At 33.3% G+C, this 15,216-nt stretch overlaps 1 protein-coding gene across 1 annotated transcript; it reads right to left on the bottom strand.

The window, feature by feature from the left end:
• Nucleotides 1-3,581: 3,581 nt before the first annotated feature.
• LOTGIDRAFT_218980 (hypothetical protein) lies at nt 3,582-14,797 on the bottom strand (the record flags this gene model as incomplete). Its single annotated transcript, XM_009062234.1, has 9 exons — nt 3,582-3,788; nt 4,118-4,310; nt 4,576-4,706; nt 5,057-5,317; nt 9,851-10,035; nt 10,349-10,482; nt 10,743-10,928; nt 14,326-14,403; nt 14,661-14,797. The coding sequence occupies 9 exons, from the start codon at nt 14,795-14,797 to the stop codon at nt 3,582-3,584; spliced, it is 1,512 nt and encodes a 503-aa protein (XP_009060482.1).
• Nucleotides 14,798-15,216: the final 419 nt, after the last annotated feature.

Here is a 15,216-nt window from a genome sequence, read left to right as displayed (position 1 = left end):
TCAGATTATATGTGATAATTATATATTTTAGAAATTCTATGAACCAGATAGGAATAAATGACAAATTTATACAACCATATACATCAATAGACGGAAATCAGAAGATTTCTTCATTAAAATTTTTGATCAGTAGCCTGTTTTCAATAATCGATTTCAATTTGGTAATTGATTCTTGACCTCAGTTTATTGTCAAAGTTGAAGTTGAAATGTTCGAAATGTAATCATATAATCTTTTCAATTTGTTAAAAAAGCTACTTAATATCAACCTCTCAAGAATCAGACCAATATCAACCTCTCAAGAATCAGACCAATATCAAGTTGTGCATCTCCAGACCAATATCAAGTTGTGTATCTCCAAAAAACCTTTTTGTGAAAAAGAATTTAGTCACTAAACACTCAAGCTGAAGTAAAATCACATGAATAATGCTGTAGAGTGATTAATAATGATTAGAATTGAAGTGCAAAGAGAATCAAAATAATTGGAATGTATTGAAAATGGTAATATACAATAAGAATTACTAGTTATTTTCTAGCACTTGTTGACATAAAATCGAGAAATACTTTGAAATGAAGTTTTACAGCAAGTACACATTGTCCAAGCTATGATTGGATATCTGTCTTGGATTTTCCACTTGGTCTATTTATAGTATCTTATGATGCTGTACATGTATGGTGGCTGGTTAGGGACATGTTAAATGATAAAATTAAATTTTCTTATTTGTTAACCAAAATAGTTTCTCAGGAAAATAATGACATCTACTGTAAATTGTGATTATGAACAAAAAAATTGTGACTTGTAGAGTCTGTCAAGAATTGTGCCTCCTAGAGTGTTTACAAGCTAAAAATTGAACGCGTTTTCAAGAACAAGGGCAATAATTCATACTACATATTTTTCGATTTCCCTGATTTTTCTATAGGGTTTATCCCTGGGTGAATACGAACACTCATACCAAGTTTCGTCAAAATCTGTCAAGAATTGTGCCTTCTAGAGTGTTTACGAGCTAAAAATTGAACGCGTTTGCAAGAACAAGGGCAATAATTCATACTAAATATTTTTCGATTTTGCTGATTTTCAATAGGGTTTTTCCTTGGGTGATTACGAACACTCATACCAAGTTTCATTACAATCCTTCAAGAATTATGCCTTCTAGAGTGTTTACGAGCTAAAAATTGAACGCGTTTTCAAGAACAAGGGCAATAATTCATACTACATATTTTTCGATTTCGCTGTATTCAATAGGGTCTATCCTTGGGTGATAACGAACACTCATACCAAGTTTCGTCAAAATCTGTCAAGAATTGTGCCTTCTAGAGTGTTTACGAGCTAAAAATTAACAAGGGCAATAATTCCTGCTAAATATTTTTCGATCTCGCTGATTTTCAATAGGGTTTATCCTTGGGTGATTGCGAACACACATACTAAGTTCCGTTTAAATCCGTCAAGAATTGTGCCCTGTAGAGTGTTTACGAGCAATTGTGGAAGGACGGAAGGACGGACGGACATGGGTGACGACAATATACGCCCCCCCATTTCATGTGGGCGTATAAAAATTCTGACATAAACTGTCACCTCTATCGCCAACAAATTTTAATGTGTTTTTAGTAAGTCGTGGGCAATAGCTAAAAATCTGTTGATCGCAAAATTGTCAAATTCAATCTTGACTAAGATCTCATCAATACAAATGATCATACCAAATTTCATTTAAAACTGTACTCTCTATCGCGTTCACAAGCCAATTTTGACGCATTTTGTCAATGGCACGGGCAATAACTCAAAAACCATTCATCAAAGATAGCCAAATTCGAGCTTGTCCAAGATCTCATCAATATAAATTTTAACACCAAATTTCATTTAAATTGGATGAAAACTGTAGTCTTTATTGTGTTCACAAATAAATTTTGACACATTTCGCCTAAGTCAAGGGCAATAACTCAAAAAACGTTCATCGAATGATAGCCAAGTCCAACTTGTCCAAGATCCTATCATCATAAATATTCACACTAAATTTCAATGAAATTGGATGAAAACTGTTGTCTTTATTGTGTTTACAAACAAATTTTGACATGTTTTTCCTAAGTCAACGAACTTGACCAAGAACACATCAATATAAATGATCACACCAAATTTCATTAAAATTAGTTGAATACTGTAGTCTCTATTATGTTCACAAGAAATGTTGACGGACCAACAGACAGGGGCTACGGCAATATACGTCCACATTTCCATTCCATTATAATTGTGGAATCTTCAGAAAAAGACAATTAAAGTTAGGTGCCTCGGACTAATATAATGTATTAACAACAATAAATACAATAAATGAACTTGTACCAAAGCCACGCTTTCGACACTTCCAAGCATGCCGTCATACAGTCAACAACGTGGCATGAGGTTGTAACCATCTTTTCCTCTATGTAAATCACTGTAATAAAGTTATTAAAAATACACAACGTGAAGTCCTACATTTCAGTCCACAATAATGTGGGCTTATATAAAACTCAATAAGCTCTTATGTGTCAGTAGAAAAGGAAAATAGAAAAATGTATTTCAAATGTAATGTTAAACTAAATAAATATAATATAGCTTGACAGGCAAGGTAAAATACACCCACTGGCAGCTTTGATTTTAAATAAAATTATTTGGCAATATGGTAACAACTGCCAGTATGAAATAATCAAAGTTCAGTCATACACTTCTTTTGAACTCTTTAGGGCGATACTGAATAATACTGAGTTATTACCCTTATTCTTGAAAACTTTTTTAGCTCGTGAAAACTCTAGAAGGCAAATATTCAATTACTGAATAATAAAACCAAGTTTTGTCAAAATCAGGCAAGAATCATGCCTTTTAGTGTTTAAGAGCTAAAATTTGGACATGTTTTCAAGAACAAGGCAATAACTCCTATGAAACCTTTCCTTTCTAGATTCAAAGACATGTACATATCAATGACAGAAATGTTAAAGAAAAAAAAAAGAGGCTGATGTAACCTACCTGGTAATAAATAGTAGACCTCTATCAAACCAATCATATAATCTAAATAATATTCTTGTTATTAGACTCTACAATCAAATATATAACATAATAAATACTAGACCTGTATCAAACCAATCATATAATCAAAATAATATTCTTGTTATTAGACTCTACAATCAAATATATAACATAATAAATACTAGACCTCTATCAAACCAATCATATAATCTAAATAATATTCTTGTTATTAGACTCTACAATCAAATATATAACATAATAAATACTAGACCTGTATCAAACCAATCATATAATCTAAATAATATTCTTGTTATTAGACTCTACAATCAAATATATAACATAATAAATACTAGACCTCTATCAAACCAATCATATAATCTAAATAATATTCTTGTTATTAGACTCTACAATCAAATATATAACATAATAAATACTAGACCTGTATCAAACCAATCATATAATCTAAATAATATTCTTGTTACTAGACTCTACAATCAAATATATAACATAATAAATACTAGACCTGTATCAAACCAATCATATAATCTAACTCTAAAAGAGGTATTAGTTTATCTATTTCAAATATATATAGTTATAATATACATACCAAAGCATGTTCATTATAGACTTCTGGTACAACCACTTTATACATTAAATATCCATTGTTCTCTAATAACTCATGTAATCTGGCATTTAGACTATTCCTACTTAATCCTATACTATTCTCTCTTATATTCCAACCATACTCTAAAAACTCATAGTTAATACGCTTGGTATCCATCTTCCATAGTATAGCAACCTAGAGTTTAAAAATTAGCAAATATAATAAAGCTTTTTCTTACTTTTCAGTGCATTATGTGGCTAATGCAGACAAGGCTTACATATTAAACTATTGGGGCCTGATCAATATGTACAATGAACTGGTAATATTAATTTATTTCCGATATTGCAGATCAGAAATATGGTGAACAATGAACATTGAATATTGTAAGATCCAATTTATTGTATTGGATACAATTTATTTCAGAAATGGAAACATTTCGTATTTTCATAAGTGATGTCAGTCGGACACGAGAAAATTTCAGAACATTCTTGGATGAAATAGTTCTATAACTACTCTCTACCTACCTCTAATACATCATTTGATCTTGTTTTATTTCCCATAGTTAAAGCTTTAATAAACTTCTCTTGTGTATCTTCATACATATAGGTAAATCTCACACGTTCTTGTGGGAACTTAGAATCTACAGCAAACTGTCGAAACAATGCTCTATGGTTGTCATGTTCATTTGCTTTCTTTGTTACCAACACAACACATAGTCTACAATACAAAAAGATTAAAATAATGTATTAACTGAGATGATGTTTTTTTTAATCAAATCCATTATCTCCTTACAGAAACCTAGAGAAATAATATTCATATCATTTTATCTATCGGCTATGAGCATGGCATGAAAGAAATAAGACAATCTTTTGGATTCAAAATTGTCTATATAGAATCTAAAACAAATAAGTAATATTCACTAATAATAATGGGTTAATTATGTTAAAATAATGTTGATTTTGAAGAAAAGTATATTAACTACCTTCTACTTTTACGTCGAGATTCTTCAGGACATAATTTATCAAACAATGACTGTGATGATAACCGTGGTAATTGTAAATATAAATTACTATCTATTAATTCATCTACTGTTTTACGTGATAGTTGCTGCATCTATTTATAGAAAACATTGATTCAATTGACTTACTCTTAAATTTCTTTACTTGAAATTTAATTTGAAGTCTTAATTACTTAAATTAAAGTATTAATTAAAATCAAAATTCACAATACTTATATTCAAAACAATGACTTAAGCATATATTATATCCATTTTGATTATTGATATAGTGAGTAAAATCAATTTTTACAATTAAAGTATTAATCAAAATCAAAATTCACAATACTTATATTCAAAACAATGACTTATATTATATCCATTTTGATTATTGATACGGTGAGTAAAATCAATTTTTACCATAACATGGTTATTAAACATAACCATAGCCCTATAAATTGATACTTACTGTAACAGAAGCTACAGGATTGGTGGCATCTTCATTAAATAATAACAGTGTATCTCTGTTTCTGTTTATATTTAATTTATTTAGTAATATTATAGCCTCATTACTGTGAGTACATACAAAACCAAATGCTACTCTTTCTTGATAATAAAAAGCAGGTGCCAGCAATCTTGTTGAAGGCTCATTTTTGGGTGAGAAGAAAATTCCACGAATTCTATTGTCTGAATATCCAGAGAGAAATTTCTCATAGTTGGTGTCAGTTATCTGAAAAATTAAAACAAATATATAATTTAAAAAGTGCAAGAACATAACACATCTATATATAGGCGGGTGAAGATAACATTGTACCTAGAACAAACTGCAAGATTTTTTTTTTAACCAGAAATGAACCTATACACAAAACCAGGCGGATCGGTTGCCATGGCAACCATGACTAATTTGCCGAAATCCAAAATGGCCACCATGGATGCATAAAATCATAGTTACATTTAATCGAACTGCCGCGGAAATTTTTCAGCAGTATCACAGGAATCAAATTCAAACAGGCAATGAAAACGCAGAGAAACGTAGAATAATAATGGCTAGTGCTGCTTTGATAAAAAGCGAAATCATACAGAAATATGTCAAATTTTCTAAAGAGTATTATCCGGACCCCGATGAACTATGTTCTTTACAAAGAATGAATGATTTCCTGCCGGACCTTCTGCAAATTTTCTTGGATGAGCTCTTCGTTGGTACCGTCAAATATCAGAAAATTGCTTCAATTGGCCAATGTATGGTACAAGCCACAAGACCACGCTGCATTACTGCGCCTTTACAAATTGGACTGGCAGTTCAAATGCATCATAATTATGGTTCACGTAGCCTCATAGACAATCTTCACTGTCAAGGGATCTTTTCTTCGTATTCTGAAGTGCGATTGTTTGAGCAATGTGCAGCTGCACAATCTGGTGACGCTTCTTTAGAGTTCGAACAGGGACCTTCATTTCCAGAACTTGATCACATGTGTACACAACTAGTAACGGAAGAAACACAGAACGACACGGGGTCAAATGATGGTGCTAGTGGCTAACAAACATCGTCTCTTGAGCATGTGGTTCAACCTTTGCAGATGGATACCGAGTCTATATCTACCGGGGATTCCTTCACATCTGGTCAGCATGTTTCGTCCCAACATTTGACACCAACTTCAAACTTCCTACAGGTAATTTTCAATTTATTGGTGACAATGCTGATCGGAATCCATACACACTGGATGGAAAGCGATCATTCCACGCAATGGGAATTATTGAGACAATCACGCCAGCATTTTGAAAAGAGCAACCATTAAACGTCTCACAGGAACAGAATTAGCAGCCAGGAGAGAAAGGAACTCTAATATACCTATTCTCTATTACCATGAACATAAAGATATGCCCCTTCATATTTTGGTAAATCCACGATAAAATTTTTGCCTTTGATTGATTTAGAACCAACAAATCTCTCCTGTATTTATTCCACGCTAAAATACGTGTCAAGACAGTGTCAGAAGTATAGCTGCACTCCGATCATCACATCTGACCAGCCACTCTGGTGGAAGAGTCGGAAGATGATTAACAATGAACCGGCGAGCAGTGATTTGAAGTGCGTTGTTCTTGAACTTGGTGGTTTTCATACAATGATGAGTTTCATAGCTGCAATCGGACATAAATTCTGGTTTACGTGAGGTCTTGTGTCAAGTTTATGGCGATTATTCAGCGTAGATACATTTTTGAATGCGATGCTGCTATCAAGGTGTCGTAATGTAAACCTCACTGACACCGTATGTGACATTGAATTAGATCAAGACCTGAAAGACACAATGCTGTTATTAGATAAGTTACTGATCTGAACATGGAGAAGTCTCTCTTAAATCACAAAACCGCTGATCTCTGGCTACAAATGATGAGTATGATAGTCTTTTCTATGTTCCCAACGGTTGGGAGATTGGAAAACTCACATCTTCAGCCTCCAAGAAGTGATTTATTTTTTTGCCGCATCAGGTCATAGGCATTAACCAAAATCGGTTCAAATTTACGTATAGGATATGATGGAGTTACGGGAGAAACATGCAACCATCTATGACTTGTTTAGTAAAGGATTATTCGTTATAAGACGGTCAGACAGACAGTGGGCAGGTCTGTCAAAGGATTTGGTTATTGAGCAGACAATGATGCGGACTATCAAGAGGACCGGAGGATTGGTACATGGTCGTGGTGTAATGAATGAGGCTCAGAGAAACATATGGATTCAGTCTATGCCATTTTATGCCTTGTATAATGAGTCCATGCAGGATTTTACAAACATACGACAAACAAGTAGCGATCAGCACAAAGAAATAGCTGGTGGCCGTGTCAAACAAGACACGCACAATACAAGAGTCGTTTTAGAGTATCTGATTGAACATAATCCTTTCGAGTTCTCTGATGAACTCCGGAATATAACAACTGGCGAAATTGCTGCACCTGACGTGAATTGCTACAAAGCCCGTGAAATTGGAGTGCAAATAATGAAAAATATGTATGGAAAAGATGCTCTTGACATTTTCTTTTGTAAGAAAGACGAAGTTGTCACCATGGCCGCAAAACATAGTGTAACAATTAGAGGCGAAAACGTTCCAAGTCCATCCTCAGCTTTTGTTCCAGCGATTGATCATCTTAGGCGAACAGAGAACAGACATGAACAACATATCTGACCTGTTTACATACGAACGTACAGGTCATCCTGCATCCCTTTTTGATAATAGTGGTATGATGCGAGAGGCTAACAAGGCACAACTTTCAGAAGTGTTGGGTAGCTTTGCAATTCAGGAAGTTTCTATTTCGGAATTTCATGTTGTATGATGGAGGAAGCAAACAAACTCATCAGTTGTCACTTTCAATGATATATGTATGTCATATATAAAATTTCTGCTTAAGTATCCTAATACTAGGGTTTTGTTTGATGGGTACAACGGTCCATCCACGAAAGATGAGGCTCATCTAAGGCGAACAAAGGGCATAATGGCACCAACCATTGTTGGTTTTAGTGGTAAAAAGCCATTGAAGTCTAATAAAGGAAAATTCTTAGCAAATGAAACCAACAAAAGGATCTTTATCGATTTGTTGATAAATCGGTTACATGAGAATGGTATTGAAACAAAAGTCGCTGTAGGTGATGCTGACTTACTGATTGTAAAAACTGCGATTGATTCCAGTCAAAAAGGTGTAACTACTTTGCTTGGCGAAGATAATGACATATTAGCACTGTTATGTTATCACTCAAACGTAACAGAAAGTGGCTGACTGTTCTTCCGGTCTGAGAGCAAGAATTCAAGATATAAATGGGACATTGGTACTCTGAGAAACGGACTTGGTGAAGAAATGTGTAAAATCCTACCATTATTGCATGTGTTAACAGGCTGTGATACAGTTTCAAGAATGTTTGGAATCGGCAAAGGTATGGTTCTGAAAAAGGCTGTAAAATCTGAATATTTCCGTAATATATGTAAATTGTTTTTGAGAACAGATTCAAGAAAAGCAGAAGTAATGGCAGCTGGTGAAAGGGTACTAGTTGCCATATACGGTGGCCTCAAACATGAAACCCTAAATGAGCTACGGTATCGAAAATTTCGAGAGAAAGTTTCGACAAGGAACTCGCATGTCACCATTGAATGCTTACCACTGACATCAGACTCAGCCAAGTATCACGTAATGAGAGTATATCACCAGGTCCAATGCTGGAAAGATAATCATCTTAGTTCAAACGAGTGGGGATGGACTCTTCTACATCAAAGATACAAAGCTATCAAGATGAAACTACCACCTGCACCGGACAGTTTGCTGCAAATGATAAGATGTAGCTGCAAGGTGATTGTAACTCGAAGCGATGTTCATGTAAAAAGAATGGATTAGACTGTACTGGTGCATGCTCCGAATGTAAAGGCACAGCATGTTTGAACTCACAACAATGGTCACTGAACTATGTGAACACTCTGATGATGAGGAATTCGAATTATAGACAATTTGTATGGAGCATAACATGTCACGTTCTTAATTTGTATGTTACTACAGTTTATAATATGGAAATTAATGCAGTATTTCTCACCATAACTATTAATGTTTTACGTACTTTTAATGCGTTGATGATTCATAATTTAACCACACATGTATGTGTGAACGTTTTTGCCCATTTGACGTCACAGACCAATGAAGTTGTGATTTTTGAACTCAGACAGGTCGATTACCTATTTGCACTTAATACATTATTTTTATCTAGAGTGCATCGTTTTATAGATATTGATGATTTTATGAATCCATGGCCACCATTTTGGATTTTAGCTAATAAGACATGGTTGTAATGGTAACCGATCCACCTGGTTTTGTGTATGGGTTCATACACATGTATATAACTTATCTAAGATGAGAAACAAAATCTTGCAATTTGTTCTGGGTACTCCCTTCTCAGAGCCTAACTTTACCCTTTTACACAGAAAACTTTATTTTAATCAAGAATTATGATTCATGTTGTTTTTTTGTAAATTAATCTTTTCTTCTGTTCACAAAATGGAAATACAGTTTAAGTGATGCTCTAATAAAATGATTTTCAGCATGTTATGCAAAAGCCTTTGTACCCTAATCAAACAATACCAACTAAATTCCAGTTTGCCTGATAAATTTGTGCAGAAAGTTTGGTTTTTTGTTTGTTGTAGTTGTTTTTTTTGTTCAGAAATCTACCCAGTGAGTAATAAACACGGTCATAAAAGAAAATTACATTAGCAAAATTTATCAAAAATTTTACCTTTGTTAAAGTTGATTTAGGAAATAGACCTCGAACATAATTTCGTAATATCTGCATGCTAAGATGGTCATTGAAAAAAGACGGCCGGCCATTAACAATGGACAGTATTGAAGGTACATTATGAATACGTAAATGCGATGTTAAAGATGAACTATCTCTTGCATGAAACGTACCAACACATAAACCTACAAAATCAAATCAAATTTAAGAAAATCAATGAAGCATCTTTGCAAAACTAGAAAAAAAGAAAATTGCAAAAATTGACAACTAAACCAATAAGTTTCTGCTTTAATTCATCATCTTTTCTTGTTATAGACAAATCCTATAAAGCCTATTATTTCATTTTTAAATTTTCATTTGCTAAAAGAATCACCAATCAGAGGAAAGCAAAGCTATTCAAACTCTGCCAGACAAGATATTTTCAATATTATCTGTAGACTGATAAATAAGTAACAGATAGTTGTCCACACTGCCAATGAAATAGTAATATGATCTTACCTATATTATCTAACTCTACTAGAATTTTCTCTATAAGTGGCTCAACTCTCATACAGTTAAAACAGAAATCACTATAGACATATATAAAACAGGGTTTGAAGTGACTTTCTGGTACTATAATACTTTCATATTTCCTGAAATATAGACCAAATTGTAGATAAATTGTTGTAAGTGATGACACCGATTTTCATTCCATAATGTATGACAAATAATATTCTATTAAGGTTGAAGGATGGATTTTCGGGACATAACTTTTCATCTGCAATTGATTTCACAAAATCAAAATAATTCATTAAACTACAGAAAAGAATAACATCAACCACAGTAGCATAATTAGGATTTTTTTTGAGCAAAATCCTGGGCATTGTTATAAAACTGGTAAGTTTTTATTCACCTTAAGGTTATAGTATATTTTCCTATAACCGAATCTTTATTACCATAGTGATTAAATCTAAAACCACCTCCACCACCAAAAAACTCATCAAATGTTTGAAATCCACCATAATGAAATCCATGCCTTTGTGGCTCTTGATGCCCTGCAGTATGTCCAAAATTATCATAGGCTGCTCTTTTCTCTTTACTTCCTAGTGTCTGAATAAATTAAAAGATTTGACAATCTGATCTGTTAATGCAAATATGAGTAGGCCTATGTTGAAATAAAATGTAAATAATCCTAAAGGAATCTTCAGTGGTGTCTCTTAAAAAAAACAACATTGCTTAATGGAAATGAAATAAGGTTATAGATAAACTTACTATCTATTAGCACATAGCTGAAGGGTAATGATGACCTTTCTTTTGTATTTCAAACAATGCATAAAATATGGTGATGAGCAATCGGAATAAAATAATAATTGGTTCATCAAAATAATCGGAGAACATGTTTGAATGCTTTATAAATTAATTTCATAGTTTTTTGATATACAAACTTTTTTGCTCTATGGACCGAAATTACACAGCAGTTTAAAATTTTAATGATGTAGAAGTCTTGCTATTAATTAAGTACATGTACTTTTAATAAAAGTTATACAGTAGTGTCATATAAATAACAAAGATAGCTTGCCAGGTAACATACGCCCACTACCAGCTGTCAGAAATGATATCAAAGTCTGTAGTGGTTTAATATGTGAAACCAATCATCCTATTATTACTAATTTCAAGCTTTACTGAGATCTTGTACCAAGTTTCATCAAAAAACGAATAAAAAATGTAGTCTCTGTCAGGCCTACAAGCCAAATTCGAAATTCTCATCAATATATACATGCATACCAAGTTTCATTGAGATCAGATAAAAACTGCACCCGGTATCATGACTACAAGCAAAATTTGAAGCTTTTCTACTAAGTCAAGGGCAATAACTCTGAAACCGTTCGTCCGGTTATTATCAATTTCGAACTTGACCGAGATCTGAACAACAATATATACATGCACACTAAGTTTCATCAAGATCAGATAAAAATTGCAGCCTTCATCATCCATACAAGCCAAATTTAACACGTTTTACTAAGTCAAGAGCAATAACTCTGAAACCATTCATCGGATTATTACCAATTTCGAACTTGACTGAGATCTCATCAATATATACATGCATACCAAGTTTCATCAAGATCAGATTAAAGCTATAGCCTCTATCGTGCATACGTCCAGATTTCCATGTGGGCGTATAAAAATAGTACAAAAAATAAATACAACAGTAGTAGTCTTTCTCTAACTTCAAATGTATATCCATGCAATGTACGTCCCTTTGTCACACGAGTATATCTGAAAAATTTGTTGCTGTAAATAATGCATGTCTGGACGAAAAAAAAACAACAAATTGGCATAACGCAGAAATCATAATATTGAGCGATAATGTCGCCGTTTTCCACAACATTGACTATACCTCACATAGGCTTACATGACATATCCACTTTTGATAATATTTCCTTAATAATGGTTTTTCTTATACTCATATCTTCAATGTTGATATTGAAGTGATGAAATACTTGCAGTTGTCATATTTATACCTGTGACCTTGGATCTAAATTTTCAAGGTCGCATGAGTAGATTCTCCAAACTAACCAAGAATTTTTAAAGCTTGGATTTGCGGTATTTCTTACGAAAATGGATATTTATAAGTCATTATTCTTTTGTTACAAATAGAAGTGTCGTATTTCAATCGTTACATGATGAATCCTTGCAAATAGGCCATATCTATGCTGATCTTCTCTACGTCCCCAAATGTCATCTGCTATCTACTTTAGTTTAATAGTAATACCTTATTCAGCACAATCTGTGACTACGATACTATTTATAGTTACAATCATGCATCATTTGTTTCTGTGCGGAATCTTAGACTAGTCCTCGAGAAAAATTAATCAAAGGTGTGACAAATTATCAGGATCTCACTGTTTCAGTCACCCAATCTTATAATAAGTTAAGTTTAATGTATTTGCAGAATTTTTTTTTATTATCAACATAAAACAAAAAGGTAACATACACCCACTGGCAGCTGTCAGAAATGATAAAACAGTCTTTAGTGACTAAAGTACGAATTTTCTCATATTGAAGAAATTTTATTAGATTGAATTCAATTACGTATATATATGCCAGTTATTTATGCTAAGTAATTCCACAAAATTTTTTAAAATCAATATCAATAACCCAAATACAACAAACAATTAAATCACACAGCTCTAATCAAGGGCAAAAAACAACTTTTGACGCCTGTTTATAAAGTCAAGGGCAATAACTCAAAAAAAGTTCATCAAAAATATCTCAAGTTAGAACTTATCCGAGATCTTATCAATTCCAATGATCACAACAAGTTTCATCAAAATCGGTTGAAAACTGTAGCGTCTATTGTGCTCACAAACAAATTTTGACACGTTTTTAATAAGTCAAGGGCAATAACTCAAAAACCGTTCATCGAAAATGCATCAAGTTAAAACTTGTCTGAGATCTTGTCAATTCCATTGATCACACCCATTTTCATCAAAATCGGTTGAAAACTGTAGCTTCTATTGTGCTCACAAACATATTTAGAAGCGTTTAACAAAGTCAAGGGCAATAACTCAAAAACCGTTCATCGAAAATGCATCAAGTTAAAACTTGTCTGAGATCTTGTCAATTCCATTGATCACACCCATTTTCATCAAAATCGGTTGAAAACTGTAGCTTCTATTGTGCTCACAAACATATTTAGAAGCGTTTAACAAAGTCAAGGGCAATAGCTCGAAAACAGTTCATCGAAAATGCGTCAAGTTAGAACATGTCCGAGATCTCATCAATTCCAATGATCACACCAAGTTTCATCAAAATCGGTTGAAAACTGTAGCTTCAATCCTGCTCACGAACTATTTTTAACAAAGTCAAGGGCAATAACTCAAAAACCGTTCATCGAAAATGCGTCAAGTTAGAACTTGTCCGAGATCTTATGAATTCCAATGATCACACCAAGTTTCATCAGAATCGGATGAAAACTGTAGCTTCAATCCTGCTCACGAACAATTTTTAACAAATTTCAAGGCGTTCTAAGTCAAGGGCAATATCTCAAAAACCGTTCATCAAAAATATGTCAAATTCGAACTTGACCGAGATCTTATCAATCTAAAGCATCACACCAAGTTTTATCGAAATCAGATAAAAACTGTAGTCTCTATAGTGCTCACAAGAAATGTTGACGGACGGACGGGGCAACGACAATATACGACCACATATTCATGTGGGCGTATAAAAATACATGACTGACTTTTATATATTGTTTGCCGACGTCGCTAACTTGCAGTTTGGAATCGATTAGTAACATCGTTGGACTTTCCACGACCGATAATCAATTGTCGTCGACAATAGGACATCACTAATAAAATACCAAGAAAAAAAGTATATTATTTATAACACTATATATACTATGGAAACTTCAAGAGTTCCAGTGGTCAATCCTATGAGGATTACGTGCATTCTAAGTAAGGCATCCAATTACAAGATTTTAATGACTTCACTACGAACTAACCTCATAAGCTTCATTAATTTTAGTAAATACATCAGCTGCAGATGGATCACTGTTTTTATCGGGGTGCCTGCAAGTACAAGATGTAATAAAACATAATCATTGTAAAAACATAAGTTTTTACTGAGAAAAGTAAAGAGCAATTTCAAATACTGATACTCACTCTGTAGGCCTACAATTTAGCTACACCTGGCTTTTGGCTTGATGAAAAATGATTTCATTCAGTTGATATGCAACGCGAAAAAAATCACCGTTTAGATGTACCGGTACCATGATTAATGATTATCTGTATCATCATGTCTGAAAGTGAAAACATACATAACTTACCACTCTCGGGCTAATTTCTTGTATGCTTGCTTGATTTCTTGTGTGCTTGCGCTTTTAGTCACCCCTAAAGTTTCATAAAGATCTTTGCTCTCAATAACAACCAAAATATACGAGATGATAAATAAAGAAAACTTCATTTTTCATTTATCATGAGGTGCCTCATCAAAAATGTTTGTTGACAAAGTGTACTTCCGGTTGGGACAGCTTCCGGGTTACCTTCAAATTTAACATCTCCACGTTTATCTGTAACGCATTATGGAAAAATATTTCTTTTTTTTTTGTTTTTTTTGTCAGTTCTAGCCAAATAATCATTCAGTAATATTCTATTTTCATTACTTATAACTTTTTGAACAACATTTTACAAAATGAAAATCAATCCGTGCAAAAGTCTCCTGCACATAATTTATTATGTAGAGTAGAGTCAGGCTATTGACTTAGAACTATTTTATAGGCCTATAATAATAACTATGGACTGCGTACATATTAAAAGTTTTTATCAATTCTGACCACATCATGTTGTCATTGCGCCACGTACGGTTCCCAGTACCTTTTTACT

Source organism: Lottia gigantea, assembly GCF_000327385.1.
Source record: "Lottia gigantea unplaced genomic scaffold LOTGIsca_50, whole genome shotgun sequence".
NCBI lineage: Eukaryota > Metazoa > Mollusca > Gastropoda > Lottiidae > Lottia > Lottia gigantea.
Note: the sequence above shows the minus strand (reverse complement) of the source record. Positions and strands in the feature narration are given on the sequence as shown.